This window comes from Hyaena hyaena, unplaced genomic scaffold, assembly GCF_003009895.1.
Source record: "Hyaena hyaena isolate Hyena2069 unplaced genomic scaffold, ASM300989v1 scaffold_13, whole genome shotgun sequence".
Classification (NCBI taxonomy): Eukaryota; Metazoa; Chordata; class Mammalia; order Carnivora; family Hyaenidae; genus Hyaena; species Hyaena hyaena.
The window spans coordinates 5847219-5862595 of NW_024080645.1; the positions used below are offsets into that span (position 1 = coordinate 5847219).

Sequence of the window (15377 nt, forward strand, 5' to 3'; positions counted from 1 at the left end):
CCATCCTGATGGGGTCAGAAGCCTGCGTGCTTGGAAGTGTCCCTCCCTGCCCCGTAGGGGACTGTCCCGGCCTGTGCACTCCCGCACCTGTCAGCACGGGCGTCCCGTGGTCACAGGCCACAGGCCGCTCCGACAAGCCCTCCTTGACTTCTGGGGGAGGACAGCCGCCTCCCCCCCCCTGGGACCCCGGGGTGGGATGGAGGGCAGGAGGAGGGGCAGGGCGGGCCCGGCTCCCCCGCTGCCCCAGTCCTCGCTCCCTTCCGGGAGGTGAGGGAGCGCTGGTGGTACCGGTTCCTGTCCGGGTGGGCCGGTCACACAGGCCCTCAGCGAGTGCGTGGGGCTGAGGGGAGCCCTGGGAGGGGCGGGGGCTCCTGCCCTAAACAGACCAGCTCCAGGCTCCCACGTCCTGTTTCGTTGCAGGAAGACGAACTCTGGCCCAAAAAGGCATGAAAACTACTGCTCTCGAGGTGACGAGGGTGTTTCCCCCAAATCCGTGGATGTGATCTTTCCTGCACAAATGTGCATGCGTATGTGGGCCCTACAGAGCGCGTGAGGACCCCAGTGCTGCTGACTCTCACAGTTAGTTCAGGCGGCACTGCGGTGGCATCACGAGACCTCACCGAAGAGGTGCACGCGTGTTAGGTTTGGAAGGTGCTGGGAGCTACTAGGGATTTCTAGAAACGGGCACAGGAGGCACTGGGGAGAGTTCGAGCCAGCTGCTGGCGGGGGGCGGGGCTTGGCGGGGGTCAGGCCCGTTAGGAGGCCAAGCCCCAGGGCCTGGTCCACAGCCACAGAGAGGGCCGGCCGGTGGGACACGGGACGGGACACGGTCACAGAGGAGAAAGGAGCAGGGAGTCCAGCAGCGTAGGGTTCACGCTGATGAACCGGAACAGAGTGGACGGGAGGACCGTGGATGGCGAGATCCGGTTCCATGGGACTCACAGTGGGACCCAGGGTGCCGCGGAGGCATGGGCTGGAGGAGCCCGGAAGCCATCGGCGCTGGGATCGCGTTGGGAGCGTGGGCGGGGTGAGGTCATGCTGGAAAGTGTGTGGTGGCCGGGGAACAGGGCCAGGGCGGGCTTCCCACTCGTACTCGGGCAGCCTGGCCGCCCCAGCCTGACCTACATTCGCCGCGGCCCCGGGGCCAGCGAGTCGCCAGGTAGGCGGGCTCCCGGCCCAGCGCCCGTTAGGTGTGGGCGGGCCTCAAACAGGCCCTCAGCTCCCTGGGCCTGGGTGGCGGCCGGGGGAGGGAGGGGGCCACGCACAGACTCACTTGTCCGGAAGGGCCTCCACATGGTTGGACAGCTGCCACGGGACACCCTGCAGGATGGCGCTGCGGAAGCTCGCGTGGCTCAGCATGTGGCCTTGGCTGGCGTTGATCGCCACCACCTGGATGCCGTCTTCAGAGCTGGGGTACCTCGTCCCGTCCACCTGTGGGCCGAACGCAGCACAGCTGGGAGCAGGCGCGGGGTGGGGGAGGTGGGGGTAGGAGGAGGGGGTCCCGCGTGGACTCTGGAGCCGGCGGCCTGTGCAGCTCAGAGCATAAAGTCCCCCCCCACCCCCAGGACCAGCCCCTCGCAGCCGCCTGTGGTGGGTGGACGCTGGGACATGACCTTATTTGGAGGGAAGGTCTTTGCGGGTGTAATTAAGGATCTTGAGATGAGGTCATTCTGGATTTAGGGCTGGTCCTAAACCCTGTGGTGGGTGATCGTGTGGAGGAAAGGAAGGGGGCACAGGGCCCAGACACCCGGGAGAAGACTGTGCGAGGGCAGAGGCGGATGCTGGAGCCACGTACCCACAACCCGGGGGCCGCGAGGGGCCCTGCCGACGCCCCGACTTGGGGCTGCTGTCCTCCAGAAGGGCCGGAGAACACGTTTCTAGTGTTGCGAGCGGCCTGGCTTATGGTCAGCAGCACCGGATGCCACCTCCACCCTCCCCCACCCACCAGTGCCCCTGCGGCGCCCAGAGCTGCTCACTTCTATGTAAGCCACGTCGCTCAGGAGGTGGAAGAAACGCTGCCTGGAGCTCTCCATCTTCACCTCCAGGAAGTGGTCCTTTGTCTTCTGGAAAGGGAAGGGACCAGGTGTCCTGGTTGGGTCGGGGGAGCCACAGGCATGGCCCAGCGGGCGGCTTCCCCCTCGCCTCACTGCACCCCCAGCCACGGGATCGGGCAGGGGGTCAAGCGGGCGTCCGGGAAGGACCCTGTGGCGAGCCACTCACCAGCTGGGCACCGCACAGCTTCCTGGGCATCGGCACATCCACCACGGCCCTCTCGGTGAACCTGGGGTAGGCGGTGGCTGTGCAGTCGCTGATGCCCGCGTCCTCAGGGATCAGAGCCTTGATCCTGATTCTCTCGCAGCCTTTCACGGAGCAGAAGGCAAACCTCTCCCTCTCGTTCTGGGCTCTCAGCTTCAGGAACAGCAGCCTGTGTGCGGGGGGCACAGCCGGGCTGGCTCTGGCGTTCCCCCTCCCCTCCCTGTCCTAACGTCACCTACCCAGCACCACGCTGGCCGCCACGGTGAGACCCACGGACCTTACAAAATGGCCAGCAGGCCGTGTCTGTCACGGTGTCACGTGTGGTTCGAGAGAGAAACGCAAGCACGGGCATCAAAGCTAATAACGCCCACCGTGACCGTTTCCGGGTGCGTGTTGTACGCCACACTCCGCGCACGCAGGGAACAGACACGCGGTCTCGTTTAACCCTCAGAAGGTCCTGTCCGTTAGGTTCTGTTACTGTCCTGGTGTCTCAGACTCAGAGGGGCCGAGGGGCCTGCCCAGGACCACACAGCAGGCTAGCAGCTGGGGTCTCACCCCTCACGGCCGCTGAGGAAAAGGCCTCCTCGCCACGCTCTTCTGCAGACCAGCATTGTTCCCCTGCTCGCTGCATGGGACGAGACCCCGTGCGGGTGCCGGGGGAGCACGCGAGATGCGCCAGCCAAGAACTCGGAGGGGCCCCGAGTCCAGGGAAGCCCAGTGGTTTGGGCCCCTTCACGGGAACCACAAGACCTGTCACCCAGCCCACAGTCCCCGAGGGGGTCAGTGAGGTACAGCACAGCCTAGTCATCGCCGTGGGCATGGAGGGCACTCCGCGCTGGAGTCTTGGGGGTGGGCTCAGGGGGCGTCCGCGATGGCGCAGGGCCACCAGGGCGGGCAGCCACACCTGGGGACTTTATGGGAAGCACTGTTCCCCACTGTCCATGGCTCTTCCCCCATCACCTGAGGCCTTGTCTGCCCCGCAAGTGAATTAGGGTGTACGTGAGAAGGGGGCGCTCTTTACTTCCCCCCAGATCGAGCATTTTACTTCTGCGTCTCATTTTCAAGTTCTGATTTCTCTCTCATTAAATTGATAAAACTGTATCTACAGAGAGAGAGAGAGAGAGAGCGCACCTGCCAGGTATTTCCTCCTCGTTGATTTCAATCAAGAACGGGGATGTGGCCACAAGGCCACCCATTCCTGTCACTCCGCAGGGGGCTGCCTCTCCACGGCCTCGCCGCTGCGGACATGTGCTGGCCTCCAAAGACCCTGGACTCGCCCTCTTTGTAAGGAGGGGGCTGCACTGCTCCCTCATGTCCACAGTCACTCCGTTCCCGTTCCCCCTCCCCCGAGCGCCCGCAGTGCCGTTCAGCAAACGGAGGGGCCCCGGCAACAGGTGGGCCTGGGTTCAAAACTAGCTGTGCCGAGATTGCGCCGTGGCCTCTGGACAGCCCCTGCGATTTTCTCTGTCCCTTCTTTGTGCCCCCCTAGTTTAGGGATCACGTCATCTGCTCCCACTGGCTTGCGAGCACCTGGGCGACACACCGTGTCCTCTCCATTCTAAGAACAAGCTGCTTTCACCTTTTTCCTAAAACAGGCTTATTTCCTAAAATCCCCGTGTGTATTTCACAGTGTGTTTATTTTACCCCCAAGCTTAGCAGCTTGGAAATGCCACTGGTGGATGGAACTATCAGGCCCTGAGTCGAAGCCCTTAGGAAAGCATTTTACGTCAATGGCCAGTAGCCCGGTGGGAGCCGTCAGGCCTGCCGGGAGGGGGGTGTGTAGGGGGACCCCCCCCCCCGGGGGCTGAGCCGCCCTCCTGCAGCCGCGTGGGCATCCTCACCCTGAGGCCTCGTCCCAGTAGTAATGGCTCCTGCCGGGAAAGCTCTGCTCCACCTTGTCCATCTGGAGGGTCTGCACGAAGGTGCCCGTCTTGGACGTCTGCTTCCGCCGGCGGTCGTGCACATCGGACAGGATGGAGAAGGTGGTGCCGCGGGGGTAGCAGAGCCCCACTCGGATCCAGTCGCCCCTGAAGGCAGAAGGAGGATCAGGGACAAGCAAGGGCGTCTGGGGCACGCCCTGGAGAGAGACCCGAGAATTCTCCTCCGTTTCTGCTATGGGGCGGGGGGCGGGGGTTCCGATGCAGCACCTGCTGTGGCTGGTGGAGGGAGGGGTTCCTGGGGACGCTCCTGGGCGCCTCCCTGGCCCCCACTGGGGTGCCCCACAGGGAGCTCAGCCCCTCCTGGTCCAGCCCGATCTCGGGGCCCATTTCATCTCTTTGGGTCTCGTTTTCCACATCTGCTCAATGTCTGTCCCCCAGGACCCTGTGACAGCTCACGTGCACAGACAGCACCCGGACGTCAGTGTCTAAGGCCAGATCCAGGGCAAAACACTGTCATGTCACCCCACTCGATCCTTGCTGTGCCCCAAGGGGTCGCTGGCCCCAGCTCCGCCGTGGCACACAGGGAGGCCTGTGGAGCCAGACTCTGCCTGAGCCCAGCCGTGCCCAGGGCGGGGGCTGAGCCCTCGGCTCTGATTCTGAGCTACTAGGTGCCCCCAGCCCCTCTGCAGGGGTGATGCGGGCTGGCCTGCGATCCTGAGGTGTCACCGCCTCTGCCTTGAGCCCTGCCCGTGCCACTCCCGGCTGGGTGCCCGCTTACTTGTTGAAGTTGATGAGCCAGATGGCGAGCTCGGCGGGGGCCGTCTGGTCCCAGTGCACCGTGTAGCCCTTCTGCAGCGTGACGACCGGCTGGTACTGCTGGTAGTGGGAGCTCCGGGCCAGGGCCCCCGCCAGGTGGAGGGGGCGGCTGGGAAAGTCGTTCTTGATGATCTTCATCCGCAGGTTGCTGGTCTTGTAGGCCTGGATGTACATCTTTCAGGACCCAAAGAGGAAACACAACGGGCAGTTACAAGGGTGTCTGGTTAACGTCTGACTACAGGCCCCACTTGCGAAGGAATGTTCTCGAGGAGCCCTTTTAAGGACGCGGGGACACACGGCCTAATAAGGGGGCACAGCTCTCTCTGCTGGTGGGCGCAGCCAAGCCCGTCTGAGCCATCCTGCTAACACCTTCTCAGAAAAGGGCTCCGTGCGGGACGCGGCAGTGGAGACACGGGAGGAGCCTGGTCACTGGGCAGGTGGCCGGCTGCAGGGAAAGGAGGGGGACGTGCAGGGGAGGAGGGGAGAGAACTCCTGTGACCCTGTGAACGCAGCCCCTCTCCCCTCTGCTGTCCTGCCCGCATCTGGGAGGCGGAAGGGAAGGGGAGGCGTCAGCACTGCCCACGGCACGGGGTGGACACCGGAACGAGGGCTTTCAGGGGCTCCCGTGGCACAGCGTGAGCTGTAACGGGAAGGGCGGGTTATTAGTGACAAGTAGTCAGCAGCCGGTCAGGAGGGCGGGGCAGGCGCCGACAGCTTTTCCGCACAAGACAAGCCGCGTACGGGAAAGACAGCGTGTGGGGAAGATCCAGGGCTGGTTTCGCCAGCGCACCCCTCCCCGTGCCCACCTGGCCCTGCGGCCCCTTCCACTCTCTGGCACCAGCTTCCTCGCCCGCCTCTGCTGGACCCCAGACCGCCTTCCAGCCCCTTTCTCACGCACCCTCCCTTCCTGACGTCCACAGTGCCTGCCCGCGTGGTGGTCGTGAGGACAGCTTCTGCCTCCACACGCGCCCCTGCCGCCCTCCTTGAAGGCTGCCGTTCCTGGGTGCCCTCCCCGTTACTCACTTATTCACCAAATAATAACTAATGGTAACATCATAACAGCTGATATTTCCGGCCCTGTCGTGCCCCGGGTACCGTTCCGTACAGCAGCCACTGGCCACCTGCGGCCCCTGAAACGTGACTGGCATGGCTGAGGACCTACCCAAGTTTCAAATTTTATTTTAATTAAACCTCAAACCAAAGGCAGCGTAAAATGTTTTCCTACTGTGCAGGCCCTTATTGTTTGGGGAGGTAGGACTAGCTTTCACTTTGTTGAAAATTTGCATCCAACTCGAGTGGGCTCTGAGTACAAACCGTGTCGTGGTTTTGAAGATGGAGAGTAGGAAAAAATGTGTACATGTGAAGCACCTCACTAATGGTTTTTACAAATCGATTGCATGTTGAGACGATAGGAGTTCGCGTGCACGAAGTTAAAAGGTATTATCACGATTAATGTCCCCACTTCTGTGTCCTCTTGAACGTGGCCTCTAGAAAATTTAAGACCACCTGACTGGCTGGCGTTACATTTCCGGCGACGGGGCCGGTGAAGCATGTTGCATCCATACGTGAACCTCACGCCCACAGCCTCTGGAAGGAGGGTCAGCTGTTACCCCGACGTAAAGATGAGGACACTGGGGCTCCGAGTCACCCACGGGACGGGGTCCACGTGTGTCCACGTCTTCACACGGACTCAGGGTGCCGGGGGGCCTGGGTTGAACCCGAGCCTTCGACCTCCGAGCACCCTTCCCCTAGGCACTCTGCTTTCTGTCTACAACGTGTTTTTCACTGGTTTTTTGAAAATGCTACTGGGTGGGAAGGAGAAAGAAACCGGACTCTCATTCTGATTGGCACGGAGCCAGCCATACAGCAGGCACTCACGCCTGCTGAGGGGCTGGGGACACCTTGCTTCCCCACCTGTGCGTAGCGTCCGCTGCAGATGGCGCCTCTCCAGTCCGGGACGCTGATGCAGTCCGGGTGCCGGACCAGCCAGTTGTCGTCCTTGGTGAGGTAAGACCCTGGGTACTCGGACACGGAGCCGTCGACATCATGGAACACAGACGTCTTATCCCCATCCATGTCCAGCTGGTTGAACCAGGGCCCGGGCTCTCCGAAGAACACTCTGGAAGTGATCTAAACAGAGCCCAGGGAAGTGAGGCTGGGCCAGAGGTGAAGGGAAACTGCAGCCCGACGCCATCAGGCCAGGGAGAAGTTTCCGACTTCGGCGGACATCACGCCCTGGCCAAGCCAGAGACGCTCTCAGGCTGCAGGAGGCCTCCCGGCCGGCCTCCCAGGGGCAGCAGGGAGACAGCCTAGCGCTCGGCGGCCTCCAGACCCAACACGTCCACCTGGCCTCTGCTCACACGAGGCCCGGCTGCCGTGGGCGGCCCTGGAGAGCGAGTGCTCTGGGGCGCGGGCCCAAAGCCTGCAGAGAGGAGGGGCGCAAGAGTGTGTGAGTGCGCGAGTGGGAGAGAGGTAGGTGGTGGTGAATGAGCATGAGAACGCACACATGGGGTAACGTGTAAGAGAGACCGTGTGCGTGTGTTTGAGGAAGACAGTCTTTCGCCGCAGGCCCGTGGAGGGCTCTGTGCCTGACCTAACGAGTTTTCACTCCTTTCCTGCCAGCCCGCCAGCACTAGGCAGGAAGGCCAAGGGCAAGACCACAGGGGAGTAGACGGAAGAAAGTTCTGGGGGATCCGTAGCCCAGAGAAAGTGTTCCGGGTCCCTCCCGGCCTCAAAGGGCAGCCCTCCCTCCTGCCCTCCTCACCCGCAGCCCTTCCTTGGCACCCGTCTGTGCGCCTCAGAGAGACAGGAGTGTCCTGGAAGGGGTGCCTTAGAAACCCTGGGATTTTAGGTTAATTAAGGCCACTCAGGTGGGCCCGTCACAAGACTCAGTAGGTCAAAACCAAGGCCCGTGGAGGAACCTTGAGTCTGGAGGGGGGCGGGGCCGAGGCTCCGGGGGGCTCGGGGCACAGAGAGGGCAGGGGGTGTTGACGCAGCCGGACTTGACCTGTAGGGCAGCCTACACTTGTACTATTCCAGTTTGGATGCAGACGGGCCGGGGCGCGGCCCCGCCTGCTTGGAGGAAGTCGTTCACTCCCTGTGGCCGTGGCAGCGGCTCCGACTCCAGCCCCGGGGGACGTGTGAATCACCGCCCAAAGTCTGGATGTGCCCAGAGCCTGCCCAGCGCCTCGCTCACCGGGACGTCCTCAAAGGCGATGCCGGTCACGTTGTTATGGGGGCAGCTCTGCCAAGCGTTGTTGAGCCGGAAGGCCAGGGCGCTGGTGTGCCGGCCCTCCAGGGCGGCAAACTTGCGGAAAGTGCAGTTCTGGATGTTGACGGGGCCATCGTAGAACTGAATTCCTCGGATTGGAAAATCCCTGTGGGGTCAAGGGAGGGAGGTGCCAGGCTGGCCGCCGCCTCATGCCCCTGAGTTGTTCGCACCCTCCGAGGTGGATGGAAACGGAGACTTTCTGGGCCAACCATCCTGATCCCCACCTCCTGCCACTCCTCACTGCGGAGCATTATTGATTGATTAACTAGTGCGCTGAGAAAGTACTTATAGACACAGTAAATTTCAGTAAACGATTGCTGGATGACTGGATGGATGGAAGGAAGGAAGGTTCGTCGAGTGGATGGAAGGGAGGGCGGGAGGAAGAAGGACGGATGGCTGAGTGGATGGATGGATGGATGAGAGGAAGGCAGTGTGGGTGGGTGAGTGGATCAATGGAAGGAGGGATGATGGATGGAAGGAGGGAGGATAGAAGGGTGGGTGAATATCTGCTGGCTTGGGGGTTGGGGAATTGTCCTCTATTCAAAGATTTCTCCCAGTTTTTCCATCCTGTTAAGAGTCACTGGGTAAATATCATAAATACTGCTGTAGAATGCTCGTATTATGTCCCTTGAGAGACTAGAGCCATTAGTCATTATTTAGTCTTAGTTGCCAGGACCATTTAATCAGATCAAAACCCAGATGAGTTTCCTCTGAGTAAGCCTTTCAATTGCAATTGCGAGTCTGTGGGGTCTGGAAAACAGGCGAGAGGGAAGACAGACGGAAGGTGATAATCTGTAGCAGGATAACCACGCGTAACCTCTCAGAGCATCCCTACAGGAGAGGCAGCCCCACTGGGCAGGCAGGACTGTGGGCCATCAAGGGACCCCGGGAAGGCTCTGATCCCCAGGAGTCAGGGAGACGATGGGGAGGGGCCAGCAGGCTGGGGGCCGGGGGCAGAGAGACTGGAGAATGGGCAGCTTGGCCCAGCAGAGGGCAGGGGCTCAGGACGCCTCTCCTCTGCCTCAGACTCCCGAGCAGGGCCAGGGAAGGGCCAGCTGGGTTTCTCGGTGACCCCGAGTCTAGGCTCGTTTGTTCTTCAAGCCCAGTGTTCATGGTTCCGCCGGTGTCTGCGCCTCTGGGCCAGGTCCCCTCCTTCCACAGCCAGCGTAAAGCAGGCAGAGCACAAAGAGGGAAACACACGGAAAAGGGTCTGTCCCCGGGAGGGCACACCGCAGTCCCCGCCCCCCCCCCCCCCCCCCCCCCCCCCCCCCCCCCCCCCCCCTCCCCTCCTCAGATACAGTTCCCCGAGGACAGCCCTGGTCACACCAGCCTTGGTGTGTGCTGCCAGCGGTCACCAGGGCCTTCCTGCATTTCTGTGTGGTTGATTAGCATTCGTGCCTTGAATCTGGTTCTTGGGGGTGCCTCCGTGCACCGTTCAATTTAAGGCACTTTGGGAACCAGCCCTTCTTACTGGCTGTGTACATAAAGCGTGCGGACTTTCCACCTAAGCCCAGCCCAGGACTATTCCGGACGAACCACTCATGACCAGCAGGACACCGTCCCTGCTCACAAACGCCATGTGAGGAGCCTGCCCGCTTTGGCAGAGCTGTCAGGCCTCCATAAACAAACTCACCCCCAAAAGTCATCAGAACATTCCAGCGCTGGAAGGCTGGTAAACCCTCAGCAAAAAAAACCCCAAATATGCAGATCCAGAGTTACTCATAAAAATGATCCCAAGGGGCTGGTCTATCGCTTAGACTAGACAGAAGCAAAGGCTTCCAGACCACTAGTGCCAACAGAGGCCGTTGTTCATCTGCAAAATCCTTGCAAAGGCACATGTCCACCGGGGTGGGCGCTCGAGGCCTGTGTCCTGCCCACAGAGGCAGGAATTATATTTCCCTGGAGAAAGGGAGGAAGCTCAGGGGGCAGGAGGGGCTCTCGGCCCTCGGAGAGCAGGCACCCCTGCGGGCTGCCCAGCTCAGAGCCTGGCCGTCCTGGATTCGTGTTTGAGGAGATTCACCATCAGACAGGGCACAGACTTCCTCACACTGACCCAGCTCAGGCTCTCCCAGGAGCCGAGCGAGTCCCTTGGCTCCATTAGCTGGTCACCTCTCCCGGTCACCCCTCCTCCGGCCACCTGGTCATCCTGCCCCAGCTTTGCTTGAACCCCTCCTGCAGCAGAGAGCCTGCACCCCCAGGACAGCCCTACGGTTTTGCTGAGGAGCAAGCCTGACCACCAGGAAATTTTTCCTGCACTAACCTCATTCTAACCCTCTGGGCCCATGGGGGAGTGAGCTCGTCTTCTAAGTGTCTGGCAGCCCCGACAACATGTGACATCACCTCCCGTGCCGCTCCCTGGCCTACGACCCCTTCTCCTGACCGGAGTTCCCAGGCTGCATGTGACACAGCCCTGGACTTTGTCACCTTCCTGGTTACTGTCCTGTAAGGTGCTCTGGCCCGAGTTTCTCTCTCCACTGTCCCCAGAAGTGGGTGCGGTGCTCCGAGTAGTGAGCTCAGAGGAGGAAGGAACCCCTGGTTGCCTACCCCAGATGCCGTAGCCCCGGGTCCACGCCGTGCATTTGGACCATCAGGTCACCCTGCTGACTGACATTCAACCCCGACGTGTGATCTGTCTGTCCCATCCCAGACTTCACCCCACTGCTGGTGAACCTCCTTCGTTTCAGTGATTCCTCTGACCGGTAACAGACGGCAATTCATAGTCAACAGGTAGAAATCATACACGAGCACCTTTCCTTTTACGGCTGCCCCTCGGCCTAAACCACACGGAATAAGGAAGCCGCCGTGGCTGCAAACCTACTGGCCAATAGGGAGGGTCCTCCCGCTGTGGTCCAGGCCACCGGGGCCCCAGATCCTGTTGTCCATCATCTCTGTCCCCACGTTGCCGCTCTCGCCGACAAACAGGCTGTTCTTTATCTCCTGCTTGGAGCCGTCGTCGTAGGGGAAGGTCCCGCCGCTGTGGGGAGAGGGCGTCTGGAATGAAGTGTCCGCAGAGGCCCCGCACCACGGCAGCCGGCTCCCGCAGAGGCCACGCGTCACAGCTGCTCTTACCTGGCCAGGGTCAGGCCGATGCCGTTGTCAGCAAACCTGGGGACAAGAGCGGACAGTCAGAGGCGCGGTAGAGGGCGGGACGCTCCCCGGTCCCTGGCGTCACACGGTGGATACTGTGTGGGGATGGCGGCTTTACCTAGAGCGGGTGTGCTGGTTGGGGGGGGTGCTCTCCCTTTCTGTTCCGTAAGCTCCCCTCCCGCTCAGCATCTGCTCGCAGAGTGGCCGCCAGCGTCTGGCGCCTCGCCGCCGCATTGGCAGCACCCGCCCCGGGCTCCGAGAGCCTCCCTGTCCAGCCTGTCTGTGACCCCAGGGCCAAGCGGGAGGTTGGATCTGGGACGCGGAGGACCTCGCCGCTCTCAGGGCCGGCCGTGGTGAAGGCGGGGTGTGCGGGCCCCACTCCCATTTCAGCCACAGCCGGAAGGACAGACGGACAGCAGGCGCCACGCGCCCCGGAAGGCAGGACACAGTTCCACAGTTACACTGCGGCCATCCATGCCTGGGAGGCCCAGGAGTTGAAATTTCAAGCCCCAGTTCAATCGCTTCCAGTTGTGTGACCTCATGGGAAAGTCTCTGAGCCCAGCCTCAATTTTACCGTCTCTAAAATGGAGGTAATTTGCATCTGTGAGAAGCAGCGTGAGGAACAAAGGCAAACGAGGCTTCTGCACAGGGCTGGTGCCTAGGACGTGCTGGTCCCTGTCTCTTCCCCCCCTTTGCAGGGACCGGCCACATGGCCTGAGAGCGCCACCCCTGCTGACTGGGAGGCGGGTGTGACCCACAGCACCGCACGTGCCCGCTGCCATCCGGGCCTCTACCCGGCCGGGGACTGACCAGCAGGCCGACGTCCGTGCCCTCTTCCTCCCTGCGCTCTCTGCCCCCGTGGGGGAGGCGCTGCCCCCTCCCTGCCCCCTCCCCGCGCCCGGTGCCCACCGGCAGCTGTCCAGCCACACGTCCCCGCCGCGCAGCCAGGCCCCGTGGTCCTGGTTCTTGTACGCGGTGAAGTGTTTGATGACGGCGGGCTCCCGGGGCTTGAGCGGGTCGGCGTCCTGGTGAGGGCTGTACCTGGAACGCACCACGGGGAGGCACAGGTGGCCGTGTCAGGGACTCTGAGCCGACTCCAGTCTGGGCCGAGAGCTGCTCGCCGCGCACACAGGAGCAAGGAGTCTTTCCTCCAGGGCCCAGCCCCACGCAGGCTGCACACACGTCTCTGCTCTTGGCCGTGGGCACTGAGGAGTCCCCCACCCCCCAGGCCTGGGCGGGTCACGGCACAGCGCGAACTCCAGCCCGCGTGCGGCATGGCCCTGGGGCTGGGAGGGGGAGTGAGGTGCCCAGCTCCCCACTTACATGGGGGCCCTTGAGCTAAAGCGTGTTCTGGGCTCCAGCTCACATACTACAAAATGGAGCAGGGAGCCCAGAACCCTGCATCGGCCCCCTCGTGGCCACAGTGCTCGCTACTCAGGCCCCACGCACACCAACCACTCGGTCTCTGAAGGGTGCTGGGGTTTCTAGTAACCTTGAGGGCTTGATGGCACCCGTGCAAAGTAGCCGCCGGCCTTCGGCTGAGCTCTGGATTGTTCTGGGTCGCTTTCTGGGCACGATTCGCATGTCCCTTCCCTTGAAACTGAGGGCTAATGTCTCCCCTGCTTTTCTCCTCACCTTTAGACCTCGGCCAACCCAGTCCTCCAGGGGCCGGCTTTGCCGAGGGATCCGGGAACCCCTAGAGATTTCTGTTTCCCTTCAGCCGCTGCTGCCTACACCCTAATTCAGACTTTGCCCCACTCAGATTCCCAGCGCAGGACCCAGCGCAGGGCCCGGCAGCGAGCTCGCAGGCCGGGACATGGAAAGTGCCCAGCGGACACTGATGAGTGAGTGAGTGAGTGAGTGGACGGAGGGAGAGGATGGAGCCGGGCCGAGAGATGGGCGGGGACAGCGTGCATCCCGAGGGCTGGCTACCTGGCAGAGATGATGGAGAGGAAGGGCCGCTTGTCCTTGGCAGAGGCCTCGGTCGTTTTGACCCCGTTGTCTATGATCATGCCAGCCTGCGGGGGGGAGACAGGGACACAGTCACGGCCACGGCAGGTGGCGGGCCCCTCCTCGTGCCCGGCCTCACGCACACTCTTAAATGCTCCAGTGAACCTGGTTCTGCTCTCAGGACGCGTTAGTAGAGGCAAGGCGTCTCCGTGAGGGAGGTGAGGGGCCCAACCTGTTCTGCTTCGCTCAGAGCGCGTCTGAGGTGTTCACGAGGAAACCCCGAGGTCTGGGGGGCTAAGTGTCGTGTCCAGGGCCAGGCAGCTAAGTCCGTGACCAGAAGTCACCTTGCTCTGGGCGGTTATGAGCCCAGCCCCGGCGTCACGGGCTACGGGAAATGCGTCTGTGGGGACTTAAAGGAGACGCTGCACTTGTCTCCTCTCCAGCCCGGGACGGGGGTCTCAGATCCCGCCGTGGTCTTGCCCCAGTTCCTGGCCTGCGCGAGGACAGAACCTCACTCTTCTGTTCGGCTCCGAAGGCGTGCAGGCGTGCAGGCTGTCAGCCCCGGGCGGGGGCAGGGGTGGGGGCAGCGGGGGCGGCGGGGCCCGGGCAGCCGGCTGGCGCTGCTGGGTGAGGCCACACTCCATCTGTGGTCATCCTGGACTCCCCTCCTGGGAAGGCCCCAGGCAGGCTCCCAGGTTCCCTTCTTGTGGCCTCACAGGACAGGCTACGGACACGGATTTCAGGGGGCGGTGGGGGGCTCAGCGCTGCCCGGGTGAGCGCCCACACCAGGACCCCCGCCCGCTGGGCACGGGGTCAGGGCTCACTGGGGGCGCACCTCACCTGCCACGTCCCCCAAGCCCTGTCCCCCCTCCTGTGCCCCTGGGTCCTTGCCTACCTTCTCGTAGGAAGCCCCTGACCTCTCCAGGCCCACCGCCCACGTGGGGGACAGCTTCTGGAGGAAGGGGCCCCACCAGGCAGCCCACACGTGCCGTGCCCTGCTCTGCTGCCCACACGCCACCCCCGGCCGTGCCCGCATGGCCCACGACAGCCTCAGGAACGCCCATGCTGTCGGGGGGACACCCGTGAACGGAAACCCTTCCTTCTCAGCTCCCTGGGGTGCTCCCTGGCCGTGCCCCCTCCCCTGCCGGCCCCCCTCCAGCCCCACTGCCCTGTAGGCACATCCGAGTGTGAGAGGACCTGTCTCCTTACGGTCTTCTCCCGGGTGGAGCTTCTCTTTTAAGCCCTAACGCATCCATTCCCCGCCCCCAGGGGCCTCAGGTTCCTCCTCTGCACGATTAGGGACTGGACAGAAGATGTGGACACCTGGGCTCTGTCTGTGCCCTGTGCCAGTGCCCCCCGAACCCATGTGCCCCCAGAGCGGCTCCCTGGTCCCAGCTGGCTCCCCAGCTCCGCGTCCCACAGCTCCGGTCCCCACGCTGTCCTGGGGGGCGTCCTGACTTTCTCCAGCACCCAGGCCGGCCCAGCCCATCACAGCCGGCACCGCGCCCGGCCGCCAGGTGGGCCAGCGCAGGTGTGGGGGTGGGTTCACCGGGCCGTCAGCCCCAGTGCAGGCGCATCCTGCTTCTCCCTCGGGGTCTGACCAGGGGCCACGTCACGTGGCAGGAGCAGCCCCGGACATTCTCACTAAGGGGCCAGTAGCTGAGGGGGCCTGGTGAGGCCGCTTTGCTTTCTTCCAGACCTGCGCTAGGAAGGCAGCTGCTGCCCGCTGTAGCCAAGCGGCTGTCCGGCTCTAGAACCATCTGTGGGCCGGGGAAGGGGACCAGCGGGCTGGCTGGGGATGCACAGTCTGGAAAGACTTACCCGGTAGTTGGAATGTGCTCGGTTATTATGGAACTTCCCCAGTGGGATGTGCTCGGAGTAGCCCGGGGAGTACATCCCCACCGAGGGGCCTGTCGGCACGTGGTGGAAAATGAACCAAAATCCGGTTTCCTGTAGGAGGAGAGCGGCAGAAATCAGCCCCACGCACTCCTGGTCGGGGCCGCGCACTGGCCAACTAGGCCCCCCAACATCTTCCCCCAAACACATCTCCAGCAGACGGTCAAAATTCTGGCAAATGTGTTTTGTGAGCGTCACCCTGAATGCTACGACCCTTCAGA

At 62.7% G+C, this 15377-nt stretch overlaps 1 protein-coding gene across 2 annotated transcripts in view; it reads right to left on the bottom strand.

Annotated features, from left to right (window-relative positions):
- Positions 1-15377, bottom strand: part of LOC120248859 (cell migration inducing hyaluronidase 1) — a 121931-nt gene that overhangs the window by 6148 nt on the left and 100406 nt on the right. For both annotated transcript variants that reach the window (XM_039257342.1, XM_039257341.1), the window contains 12 exons: positions 15082-15210; positions 13243-13328; positions 12220-12351; positions 11293-11328; positions 11042-11197; positions 8149-8329; positions 6867-7082; positions 4915-5126; positions 4098-4283; positions 2221-2425; positions 1977-2063; positions 1274-1431 (listed from right to left, as the gene is read on the bottom strand). In XM_039257342.1, the coding sequence (XP_039113273.1) occupies positions 1274-1431; positions 1977-2063; positions 2221-2425; positions 4098-4283; positions 4915-5126; positions 6867-7082; positions 8149-8329; positions 11042-11197; positions 11293-11328; positions 12220-12351; positions 13243-13328; positions 15082-15210 (1784 nt within the window). The remainder of the gene's footprint in view (positions 1-1273; positions 1432-1976; positions 2064-2220; positions 2426-4097; positions 4284-4914; positions 5127-6866; positions 7083-8148; positions 8330-11041; positions 11198-11292; positions 11329-12219; positions 12352-13242; positions 13329-15081; positions 15211-15377) is intronic.